Raw genomic sequence first — 13,200 nt, forward strand, 5'->3', positions numbered from 1 at the left:
CAGAGAGAGAGGGAGACACAGAATCGGAAACAGGCTCCAGGCTCCGAGCCATCAGCCCAGAGCCCGACACGGGGCTCGAACTCACGGACCGCGAGATCGTGACCTGGCTGAAGTCGGACGCTTAACCGACTGCGCCACCCAGGCGCCCCGAGTATTTTTAATTAGAATACAGAATTTTGTTTGTTTACATGACATCAGAACTTCAGAACTAGATAGTATCATATAGAAAATCTACTCTTTATAGATGAAGAAAGCAGGGACTAGAGAAATCGGTAATTTTTCATTTCTCTAACAATTATGTCACTATGGCTCTAAATTAGTGTTTAATTAATGCCGTAGAGCAAAAGCAGTTGACCCTTTAAAGACAATTAAAAGGAAACTAAAAAATTATACCTGTTTGAGGCCGCGAATCGCGAATAGTAACAGACAGCTGGTGACAAATGTTACATAGAACAAGACGAGTATAAGACAAGTGTTCTTTATAGAAAGTCTACTGTCAAAGACCAAACGTATATAGGTACTAAATATATATGAACTATACATACATATATGTATTTAAGTAAAAGTCGAGATTCATTCTTGAGTAAAACCTGAAAGAAAGTCTCACTGTGAACAATTAAAAGCACTATTCAGGGTTATGAGTGAAGCTTCATTTTCTTTGTTTAAGGTTTCTAAGAGGAAGAACTTCAGCTGGAAATAAGCCTGGTTTCTCTCTACCCTTCATCACTCCTTGCTTTGGGAGGAGAAGTTACCTGAGAGAACTAACTGGATATGTATGCTTTGCTGGACCACCCTCTTGCAAAGACAAGTTCCTATTAATGCTTTCTGACATGTCCCAAGAAACTGCCAGTAGTAATCCTGCAGTGTGGTGGGTAAATGAATTCTGAGATTATGTATTAAGAAGCACACTTGAATTACACAAAGCTAACTCTTCCAAACCAATTTTTAATCAGTAAAAAAGCTGGTATTTTGGCCCCAAAATAATGAATTTTCTTATTTCTCTAGTGGCTCCAAAAGAGGGAAAGGGATGTAATGCATTAACCCTTTAAAATCCTAAAAATCAAGATACTTAACATAAAGAATGTGTCTCTAAGGATAAGGTTCCTCAATGAAACATTTTTTTTAAAGTTAAAAGGTTCTGGTACAAAATTGTAAAATGCACAAAACAGGGCTTGTTATCATATGAAAAACCACTCATGAAAATACAACCAACACTCAGTAAATTATAAGTGGCTTCTTGCAGAAGGAACTTCTTATAAATCTCTTTAACCATGTTTATGGGATATATGACATAGCTGCTGAGTGATAATATCCACTTATATAGACTGGTAATATATAAAAAACTTTACAAAGAATATGCTCTGCTGCTTGAAACAATGACTCAGTTTGATGCAGAACACATTAACACATGTAGAATAAAGCCACAAGTGGATTACAAGGCATATGACCACAAGTAGGGAGAAATGCTGCTTCTATTAATTCTATGGATATAAATAAATCCTTCAGGCAAATTTCCTTTAAAAAATGATAGGTCCTCCTTGAAAAAGAAAGCAAAGCTGGAGGCTTCCCAGTTCCAGACTTAAGTTATATTACAAAGCTGTAGTGATCAAAACAGTATAGTACTGGCACAAAAATAGACACATCAGTGGAACAGACTATAAAGTCAGAAATGAATCAACAAATATATGGTCAACTAATCTCTGACAAACCAGGAAAGAATATCCAATGGGAAAAAGATGGTCACTTCAACAAATGATGCTGGGAAAACTGGACAGCAACATGCAAAAGAATGAAACCGGAACATTTTCTGACACAGGACACAAAAATAAATTCAGCATGGATGAAAGACCTAAATGTGAGACCTGAAACTATAAAAACCCTAGAGGAGAACAGAGGCAGTAACCTTTTTCTAGATAGGTCTCCTGAGGCAAGGGACAAAAGCAAAAATAAAATATTGGGACTTCATCAAAATAAGCTTCTGCACAGAAAAGTAAACAATCAATAAAACTAAGGCAATTTAGGAACGGGAGAAGACATTTGCAAATGAAATATCTGATAAAGGGTTAGTATCCAAAATATATAAAGAATTTATAGAACTCAACATGCAAAAAACCCCAAATAATCTAATTAGAAAATGGGCAGAAGACATGATAGACATTTTCCTAAAGAACACATCCAGATGGCCAAGAGACACATGAAAAGATGCTCAACATCACTGATCATTAAGGAAATACAAATCAAAACTATAAGATATCACCTCACACAGGACAGAATGGCTAAAATCAACAATATGAGAAACAACAGCTGTTGGTGAGGATGTGGAGAAAGCAGAACCCTCTTGCACTGTTGGTGAGAATGCAAACTGGTGCAGTCACTCTGGACAACAGTATAGAGGTTCCTCAAAAAGTAAAAAATAGACCTACCCTATGATCCAGCAATTGCAATAGTAGATATTTACCCGAAGAATAAAAATATATATATACTAATTTTTTATTGGGGATAAATGTACCCCAATGTTTATAGCAGCATTGTCTGTAATAGCCAAATTATGGAAACAGCCCAAGTGTACATAGACTGATGAATGGATAAAGATGTGGTATATATACAATGGAATATTACTCGGCCATAAAAAAGAATGAAATCTTGCCATTTGCAACGACATAGGTGGAGCTAGAGAGTACTATGCTAAGTGAAATAAGTCAGAGACCAACAAATACCATATGATTTCACTCATCGATGTAATTTAAGAAACACAAATGAGCAAAGTAAAAAAAAAAAAAAAAAAAGAAAGAGAGAGGGAGGCATACCAAAAAACAGACTCTTAACTATACAGAGCAAAATGATGGTTACCACAGGGGAAAGGAGTGGGGGATGGATTAAATAGGTGATAGGGAATAAGGAGCGCACTTGTGATGAACATCAGGTGTTGTAAGGAAGTGCTAAATCGTTATACCGTACACCTGAAACCAATATTACACTGTGTTAACTGAAATTTAAATAAAAACATTAAAAAAGAATTAAAAAAACAATTAAAAAAACAAGCAAAAAAGAAAATGGTAGGTCCTTTAAGAAATACTAGGTAAGTGGGGTGTCCGGGTGGCTCAGTTGGTTGAGTGGCCAACTTCAGCTCAGGTCATGATCTCACGGTCCATGAGTTCAAGCCCCACGTTGAGCTCTGTGCTGGCAGCTTGAAGCCTGGAGCCTGGTTTGGATTCTGCGCCTCCCTCTCTCTCTGCTCCTCCCCTGCTTGTGGTCTCTCTCTCTGTCTCTCAAAAATAAATAGATGTTAAAAAAAAAAAACAAACTAAAAAAAAAAAAGAAATACTAGGTAAGTGAAATTCAACACACCAGTGAAGATCATCTTGGTATTTTCTTTTTTTTTTAATGTTTATTTTAGAAAGAGAGAGAGAGAAAGAGCAGGGGAAGGGCAGAGAGGGAGACACAAAATCCCAAGCAGGCTCCAGGTTCTGAGCTGTCAGGGCAGAGCCAGGCACAGGGCTCTAACTCATGGACTAAGAGAGCATGACGTGAGCCAAAGTCAGATGCTTAACAACTGAGTCACTCAGGTGCCCCCCAAAGAATAATAAAAAAGAATTAAAACAAACAAAAAGAAAATGGTAGGTCCTTTAACAAATATTAGGTAAGTGAGATTCAAAATACTGGTGAAGATCATCTCGGTATTCTAGGGGAAAAGCAATCTAACTTTTTATATTTCTTGAGAGCCACTTTTATCAGAGGAACACAAGTGTTTTAGTCATATTTATATTACCTACTACATTTATTTTGTTTATGTATTTTAAAGATTCAAAAAGCTATTTAGTAGGCTATTCGAAGAAATGTTGCCAAAAGAGAGGCTGATTAGCTTTAAAAACCTAAAATTTTGCTCATCTGGCTTTTCTAAAATATTGACATATATAGACTGTTAAATAATCAGAATATACATACAGAAAGCAATGAATACAAAATCACTGTAACATTATTATCCAGAATGTTCTATTTAAAGATTGTCCTTTAAATTTTTATTCTTCTGCTTCCTGAGAACTAGATGTTATATAGAACTACAAGGGGGAAAAATACTATATTCCTCTTTTCGATCAAGTTAATTAACAGCTATTCTATAATTGGAATGTTTTTTATTATTTTTTTAATGTTTATTTAGAGAAAGAGACAGCATGCAAGTTGGGGAGAAGGGCAGAGAAGAGAGAGAGAATCCCAAGCAAGCTCCACACTCCGCATGGAGCCAGACGCTGGGCTCCATGCCACGACCATGAGATCATCACCAGGGCCAAAATCAAGAGTCCAGTGCTCTACTGACGGAGTCACCCAGGGGCCCCGGAATGTTTATGATTATTGGCATTTTCGCACATTTTGATGTATAAATTATTAAATGACTTGGATGTGCATCATGCAAACTTTTCATCTTAAATCATACTTTGTTTGCAGTGGAATAAATACATCCATTTTGTATATTTAACAGCATTTTCTATCACAGCAAGAGTCCACAGTAAAATGAAAACAGGACCAACTACTTAATAGAAATCAGGAAAGCTCTTTTAAAGCAATTTCTTTCCTCTGAAAAACAATTAAAAATGAAACTGAAACTAAACAAGCAAGAAGAAGGGAAGTGTGAAATAACAGCATGTCCTGATTCAAACATTATGCAAATACTAATGTTAAAAAACAAAAATACAGGGCACTTATTTACAAGTTTATCAGAAAAACTGGGCTATTAGCTAAACTTTCACAGAAGTGTGAATCCTAGCGATGGCACAAACTAACTAGCACAATTTTTTAAAAACAAATTCTGGGGGCACCAGCGTGGCTCAGTCGATGGAGCATCCAGACTCAATTTTGGCTCAGGTCATGGTCTCATGGGGTTTGTTAGTTCCAGCCCCCCATCAGGCTCCACACTGACAACACAGAGCCTGCTTGGAATTCTCTCCCCTCTCTCTCTCTCTCTCCCCCCCTCCTTCTCTCTCTCTCTCTCTGAAAATAAATAAACATGAAAAAAAAATAAAAATAAATTCCATTAACCTAATCGAGTAGCATCCTATTAGCAAGTGTTCTAGTTTAAGTAAAAGTTTACAATAGATTTAGCAATGCTTTTTAATACTATAATCCTATGACAAACTTATGGGCAGGATCACTGATATAATTCATACAGATACATGAAAAAATTGATATTTGTATACATAGAAAAGGACATTTATAGATACATGAGTAGTGTTATTTATATTTATTAAATCAGTGGTTTAATGATTCTTCCTATGACCCTGCAGGATTAAGAAAACAAGAAACAACAGCCTGATATGCCAATAAGCCCAAAGAGAGGATTATATAATACTGGTTTAATAACTACTAATGACTCAAATAATTCAAAGTCCTTATAAGAAGGGTCAAGTTTTATGTGGGTGATATGTTCTGGGGTACGGAGGATCAAGGGCTAACTGCCAGATGTCTTCCAGTGCAAGAAAGTAAGTAAACATGCTGCAATATAATTCTATCATTGGTATTTCTAAGGAAATGATAGCTTTTTCTAGAACTTGTAGGGAGTGGTCCTTCAAGCATTCACACAGAAGCTACTATCCTAACACAACAAAAAGAAGAGAAAACAGAGAGCATTTATTTAAAGTTAAAAGTTTTATCTTTACCGTCAAAAAGTGAAAAATTACACACTAGATTCTTAGTTACAAGAAAATACTTTTGTAATAATTTTTTTAAACACAGTATTTAAAAAAATAGTTACTTACCTTGAACCATATAATACACACAACTAAGCAGATAATGATTGTGAACAGAGCTGGCATTTATGCAGAAAAAGCAACTGTCTCTGTGGTGTGGACTTTCCCAAAATATCTCCCACATGGGCCTATCCCTGATGCCTGAAATTCCTGTGCAGTTGGTGTTGGTTGGAAATGCAAATAAACCTATAGCACTCATCATAATTAAGAACATTTTATTATGTACTAGCTTTTTAGGGTCTATGAATTCTTTACAATGACACATAGCTAGAACATAACTGAAGAATATGACCGAGTGTATAGAAAAGAGAAGTCAGGGAGAAGTAGAGGCAATACAGCAGGAATATAGTTGAATGCAAAGGTCTGGTTCAGGAGGGAGGATAAAAAACCAGGGTGTAAACCACTGAGTGAAAGAATAAAGTGCTGCAAAAAATGGGCAGGGATGCTCAACAAAGTTTGTGGTAGAAAAATAAGCATAAACGTCTGATCCTCTGATTACATTGATTTTATGATCAACCATAATGCAATCCTTTAAGTTGTATGCTAATAATTAAGATAAAGGATTTACTTAAAAGTTTATGTATGTGAAAAAATAACATATATATATATATAAACAAAACTGAGATGATATAGTTCTGTATTTTAAGTTTTATTTAAAATATTATCATGTTCATTTTTCCATGCCAGTGAATTATTCTTCATCCTTTCAAGGCAACCAGTAAGTAACTGAAAACTGAAAACTAAAGTTTCTTAATGTTATTCTAGGGAACTATTTTGCTTTTAAACCTACCTCTCTTTTGATTTTAAATCTACTAAAGAAAATCACTTCTAAACTTCCCTTTTCTGGAAAGGATATACCAAGTCTTAAATACAATCAATATTGCTGTTTTGTCAAGAGTTTTAAGATTTTCATGGTTTCTCCTACCTAAAGCGTTTAACAGGGAAAGCAAATAAGTGAAAAAGGGTCAAAGGGTTGGATCTCTGTTTTAACCAGTATCACAAAAGGTGTATACAAATCACTGTATTCATAGTGAGTAGATTACTGTTTGGCTCTGAATGCGGTAACATCAAGCAAAATTTAGGAATTCTGTATGTACCCTCTTGGCCTAACAGCCAAATGAGGCCTTTTTTAATTTCATTCAGCTGGCCTTTGGAATTTTTTTCTTAAAGATGTAGTGTCCATTCCTGCCTCTTCCTTTAAAGATACAAAATATGTGTGCTTGTGTGTATTTGCCTCCAGTGTGTATAGGTCTCCAGTGGTGAGACCAAAGGCATGCTCTTATTCCAATGGCATTACTTGGGAAAGGAGCAGTCATACTCAGTCTTTTTGACGGTAAATTTAGCAGAAGAGGGAGCAAATGAAGTTGCAGCAGAATGACTCTGGTGAGGAAGAAATGGCAGGTTAAGAGGACTTACGGAGATATTCTATCTATCCAGTACCATACAAGGAACAAGTGCACTGGAGATGCTACTTTTATGGATAAAGCCACCCTTAAGGAAACAAGATGGACAAGAGGGGCCATGTTCAGGGGAAAAAGAATGGATAGACCGTCTATGTTGGCTAGCTATGGGAGATGAAAGTCAAACCTGCTTTAAGTACACTAGGAACTTTGTATTAATTACTTAGTAGAAGCATAAGATAAAAAGTTAAACAAGCAAGAGTTCACTCTTAATGAGGACCTAACTATAGTCTGTATACTACATGTTAGTTCCTTCCCTTAGTGACAATTTAAGTGCTGTTTACCCTTCTTATACGGATGAGGATACTAGAGAATCTTAGCGATTAAGAAACTAGCTCAAGGGTACACGGCTAGCAAAATGGTGAAACCAAGGTTTGGTTCAAAGATCTGCCTGTTTCTGTTTCTAAACGCCTTTTCTACAATACCACGAACTTAAATTTCAGAATTTAGCCTAATACTTTTAACCACATTATAATTTTACAAATTAACCTATTTTTAGCTAGTACAAAAGAAAAATATACTGCAGGAAAAGGAATCTACTATGAGGGTGAGGAGATATTTAAATGAACAGTATTACTGAAAATATGTAAACATAATTAAAAAATAGCACTAATGTCTAAAATTTCAACGCATTTCTAGGAACAATCTAAAGAGTGCCATTTTTTTTATTACGAAAAAGTAAATTTTCATTATTTTCTTTTCAAAATGGATCTCAGATGAATTAATTACTAGACTAATTCATATGGGCTTTTCTCCATCAAGAACAAGGAAACAGCCTATTTCAAAGTAATTTTGATACAAAGAAAGTAAAAACTAAGTCAACCTAAAAGTTTCAGGGAGGGGCACCTGGGTGGCTCAGTCCGTTAAGCATCTGACTTTGGCCCATGTTGCGCTCTGTGCTGACAGCTGAGAGCCTGCTTCAGATTCTGTGTCTCCCTCTCTGCCTCTTGCCCACCTGTGCACGAGCGCTCTCTCTCTCTCAAAAATAAACATTAAAAAAAAGTTTCAGGGATATTTTGGGGCGCCTGGGTGGCTCAGTTGGTTAAGTGTCCAACTCCTGGTTTCAGCTTATATCATGATTTGTAGTTCTTGGGTTGGAGCCCCACATCGGGCTCTGCACTGACAATATGGAGCCTGTTTGAGGTTCTCTCTCCCTCTCTCTGCCCTGCCCCCTGCTCATGCTCTCACTCTCTCAAAATCAATAAACCTCTAAAAAATAACTTAAAAAAAGTTTCAGGGAGACTTTACTTTTAAGCAATAAGATGTCCTTAGAAGGTTAGAAAGAGTACATAATACATTGTGCAGGATATGTTTTCCATTAGCATATTTATGGACAATTACAAGAGTTACATTATTTCATTATAGTTGTCTTATTGAGAAAGAGGATTCTGTACTTTCTTTAGGTTTTATTATTCAGTCTATATGCAATTGTTCATTTTAAAAAGTGTTTAAGCAATGAAAAGATTACCTTAGAATTACTAAGAAAAATACTCTTTAGTTAATAAAGCTACACTATTGGTTAAAAAAAAAAAAAAACATTTCCATGAAAATTTTGGATACTATTATGAAGTCGTAAGAGGTATGAATTTTGATTATGAAAGGTAGCCACATTTAACCACTGTTTCAAAGACTGTTTCACATGATTATGCTTTCTGCTTTAAGGAAGCAAGAAAATATTACACCATACAATTGAACCTAAGTCAACAGGCAAAAAAAAAAAATCGTTACTTAGAAAACAGATCTAAAAGGGGCTTATCTGCATTACTTGAAGGCTAATGGTCTTCACAGTAATTTATACATTCAAGTGTTTAAAACATCCTGATTCATTTAAATTAACAATACTATTTAAATCAGATATAGTCAAGTTAGACATAAAAATACACCCCCGATATTCAACTTATGTACTGAACACCTGCAATACAAGTTATGAAAAGTTCCTAAAACGAGAACACCTTGCATATCAATAGATACTTCTAGGTACTGAGGCATAACTTAACATAAACCAAAAAGTTCACTAGGCACTCTGTCGTCACACGTCTACTGTAAATTCAATTTAAACGTTCATACCTAAAGTCTCAACGAAAAAAAAATTGGGGAGGGGGACAGGATAGTCATTTGTCAAAAAAAAAGAGCTGGTGACGTCCAAAAATCAGGCTCCATCTAATTTCTGGGTCAAATCCTGACAGGAAGTATCTGAGACAAACCAAAAAAAATTTTTTTCAATATTTAATCAGACACTTTGGAAGTGGGAGGAAATGTGAAAATGATTAGTCTTGTTCCCAGACTCAGGCAGCTAAGATATTATAACCTCCAGGAACGTACACCCTTCTTTTAGGAAAAGTGTGTGCGTATGTTTAAAGGCATACAGTAGTCGCAAATACATGATTATTACCATTTGGTTATGTTAAAAAATTCTACCAGGGAGAAAAGAATGGCACCACTTTCCCCGTCACTGGTAGGTGGGCCAGGGGGATCCGAGCCACCTGCACTGACGCTAAATTATGGAAAGCAGCCAAGAGACTCAGCGAGAGGCGTCCCAGTCGGTTCTATGGAAACGAGAGACGCCGGTGGCCTAGCGCCTTCCTGGCAGAAGATCGACCAGCCGAGCTGCGCAAACAGGAGGCGGGGGAAGCCGCTCAGCCCTGCACTGCGGAGACTCCCGGCGGCGGTCCCAGACGCGGCAAGGGCGGAGCGGGGCGGGGTCTGCGGCCGCAGCCCACCAACGCGGGCGCAGAGCTCAGCGAGGCCAGGCGAGTGGGAACGAATGGTGGCTGCGGAAGGCAGGAGAAGCGGGCACCGAGGGCGCTCAACCCCAGCCCCTTCCCAATCTCACAGCCGGGCGCCGCAGAAACTTCGGGGGCAATGAGGAAACAACCCCAGAGAGTCAGGGTACACTGTGTCTTCCGAGCTGAGGCCCTTTACCTTCCCTGCCGGAGAGTCTGGGCTGCTTCCCTCGGGTGGCGGTGGTGACAGGGGAGACGACTGCCGCTGCAGCACTCGCTACCTCACTAATCCGGGCTCTGGGAAATAATTTCCCGCCGCGCGCTAGGCGGCCCCGGAAGCTATCGTACCATTTCCGGGTGGTTGTCAGTGACGCTCTCGATCCGTCGTCAGGGTGGTCCGAGCGGGTGCCTGACTGGGTTCTGGCGGGTGGGCCAGGTTCTGCTAGATGTGCGTCAGACGTGGGAGACGGGTAAGTCATTTTTCTGGGTTGCCTCCTGGGGCTGATAGTTCCGACCGGTCGGGGCCCGGTGTAGCATCTTAGCAAGACCAAGAAGTGAGCGGGAGAGGGTTGAACCAGGAGTCTGCATCCAGCCCTAAAGCGTTTGACTCGCTGCTGCTGGAAAAGGCCCCGGGATTCCGGCTCACCCCGTTCTCCACGAGGACAGTCCATCTCCAACTTGGAACTCGACCTCGGAATCCCAACTGAGGCCAAAGACAATGTGTACCGCGATTTGTAGTAGCGAGTCGTCCAGTATCCAAGGAGTGTCATTACTCTCCCATTGGCAGCATTTAGTCACTCTCGATTTTCGAGAGCTCCTTTACCATCCTTGTCCTGGCTGTTTCCATTGCCTTGGGTTGCACCTTTTACAAATGTTTGGGATGAGGGAGTCGTTCATGTTTGGAATTAAACGTTCCCGCCGCTGTTTGAATTGGGTAAGAAGGTGCTTTGTTTTCCTGACTACCACGAGCTCCTGGACTGTAGATGTACGTTTTAGCTTTAGGAAACCTGTGATCACGAGGGGGAAAGTAGGTGTAGCTTCAGACAGAAGTGCTCTTGCTCTGCTCCAGGTTTCCTCCGTAATGAAGGATTGGGGAGAATTTTGAAGACTGAGGTACCCACAATAATTGTAAAGAGAAAATTGCTTGCGATGGAGAGATGATGAGAGGAAAGGTGTTCTCTCAGTGGAAGGTTTGAAATATGTCATTTAGGGAACCTTGGCTACTTCACTTTTATGTATGCACTTTCTTCAGGTAAGTAGTTTGCCCTCAGCACCTTCTATTTAAATCATTACTTTTCCCCCTAAAAGGCAGCTGATTTTTATTCCCAAACAGCCGGTTCCAAAAAGAGTTCTAGAAATTACCCTAAAAAAAAAGCCCCTGATGCATTAGCCAAATTCCTTTTTACCTTTTGAGAGTCATGCAACCATATTTAGGACAGCACATTGATATTCTGATCTCCTTGTTGATTCACAGTTCAACCAACTTTTATAATATCCTCATTCGGTCCCAATTTCACCATGTTTATTTAAACTTGTGTTCTCCATTTGAAAGGATTGTAAATAATTGAAGGGAAATTACATGTGTCAATATAGCAACTAGCTTTTTAGACAGGCAGCGATCTTTTGGTATTCTTGCCCTTGATTTGTGGTCTTTGAAATTTATACAGCCAACGACTAATACCACAAATAGCTAGCGTTTGCCAGGCACGGTACATTCCTTGAAGTTACTACCATTCTACAAGAAAACTTGTATTATCCCTGTTTTGCCAACGTTTTCTACTGAGACTCAAAAACATTGTGACTGAGACTGAAAAACATTCCCACAAATTATATAATCAAATGGCACAATTGAGATTTGAACAGTCTACGTGACACCTAAACTTGGGCTCTTTTTACTGTGCTTTATACTCACAAATACCTATAACAGAATCATTCTTTTTATTCTCACGTAAAATTGGATAGACAGTATGTCACATTCAGAAGTCAGAGGGATAGCAAAACTGGAGTATAAAGAGATTTTAGGGATGTGTTAATGGGTTAACGGATTCCTTACGTTAAAGTATTAAAGATTAAGGAATGTGTTAAGGATTTAAGGTATCACCATGAAGTACCTTTGTCATATGAATAATCTGGCTTTTCTATGTTGATTCTTGGACTCTTTTAGCTTCCTAACTCAAACAAATGTAAATAATCTAAAGACCATCAAGATACAGATGACTCTAACTCCAGAATATCAGCTGTCTTTTTAGACAGGTGTTTCCTCTCTTCCTCTGTCTCTCTCTATCTCCCTCTCTCCCCCCACCACACACACACACACACACACACAAAAAGAAAAATGAGGGGCGCCTGGGTGGCTCAGCCAGTTAAGCATCGGACTTCGGCTCAGGTCATGATCTCATTGTTCGTGAGTTAGAGCCCCACATGGGGCTCTGTGCTGACAGCTCAGAGCCTGGAGACTGCTTCAGATTCTGTGTCCCCCTCTCTCTCTGCTCCTCCCCCACTCACGCGTGTGTGCTCTCTCTCTCTCTCTAAAAAATAAACAAACATTAAAAAAAAATTTTTTTTAAAAAGAGAAAATGAGCACAAACTTCATAAAATTGAACTTTGTAATGCCCTGTAAGGAATTGCTATTTATTGGTTATTAGCAAAACTGTTACATTTCATTCATGTAACCCTCAGACAGATGGTGCTTATCACACATTTTAAGAGAGTATCCTTAATTAAACATACCCGTTCCAGTCTTCTATTTTATGTAGCGAAGAAGTAGCCTAATTGTCAGGGAATTTACTAAAATTTCATTGAAATGACCAATATTATAAATAACATAGAACTTAGTTATAGAGAATATCCTATTTTATAAACACAAGTATATATGTACAGCTAGTCTCAAATACTAATGTTCATTTTATTACATTGTATTAAATTCACTGTGTGAAAGGTATTTGCTTTGCGTAGTTCATAGGTAGATCTCAGGTGTTTGTTTTCAATCCAATGTTACTGCTATGAAGGTTGAGACTGTATCTTTTGTCCATTATCCCATATTCAGCATTTAGCACAGTGTCTGGCATAGTGTAGGGGCTCAGTAAACATTTACTGAAGGAGTGATTGCTTTTCAAAATGTTCTTTATCCACAGAGAAGTATTTGTACATGCGTTTTTTTTTTTTTAAAGGGTCTTAACACATACTTATTTATCAAAACTCACTTTGATGCTGAAATGTAATGTCCACTCCACACTCATCCTTAAAAGGCAATGTGGTCACTTGAGAAGAAAATGG

The 13,200-nt window shown here is 38.2% G+C and overlaps 2 protein-coding genes across 5 annotated transcripts in view; one reads left to right on the plus strand and one right to left on the minus strand.

The window, feature by feature from the left end:
• Positions 1–10,255, minus strand: part of SLF1 (SMC5/6 complex localization factor 1) — an 84,307-nt gene extending 74,052 nt beyond the window's left edge. Inside the window, exon 1 of one of the 3 annotated variants that reach the window (XM_025924248.2) lies at positions 10,124–10,255. Coding sequence is in view for 2 of the 3 variants with exons in the window: in XM_086717873.1 (XP_086573999.1) it covers positions 5,751–5,807 (57 nt within the window). In the remaining variant the exon portion in view is untranslated. Of the gene's footprint in view, positions 1–5,750; positions 5,859–10,123 lie in introns of those variants that run through there. The other 2 variants (XM_086717873.1, XM_086717859.1) reach the window with 2 other exon arrangements.
• Positions 10,205–13,200, plus strand: part of KIAA0825 (KIAA0825 ortholog) — a 393,731-nt gene continuing 390,735 nt past the window's right edge. For both annotated transcript variants that reach the window (XM_086717843.1, XM_086717852.1), the window contains exon 1: positions 10,205–10,394. The gene's annotated coding sequence lies outside the window, so the exon portion shown is untranslated. The remainder of the gene's footprint in view (positions 10,395–13,200) is intronic.

The sequence above is a fragment of the Puma concolor genome, chromosome A1 (assembly GCF_028749965.1).
Source record: "Puma concolor isolate L17-30 chromosome A1, mPumCon1.1.hap2, whole genome shotgun sequence".
In the NCBI taxonomy this organism is placed as follows: domain Eukaryota; kingdom Metazoa; phylum Chordata; class Mammalia; order Carnivora; family Felidae; genus Puma; species Puma concolor.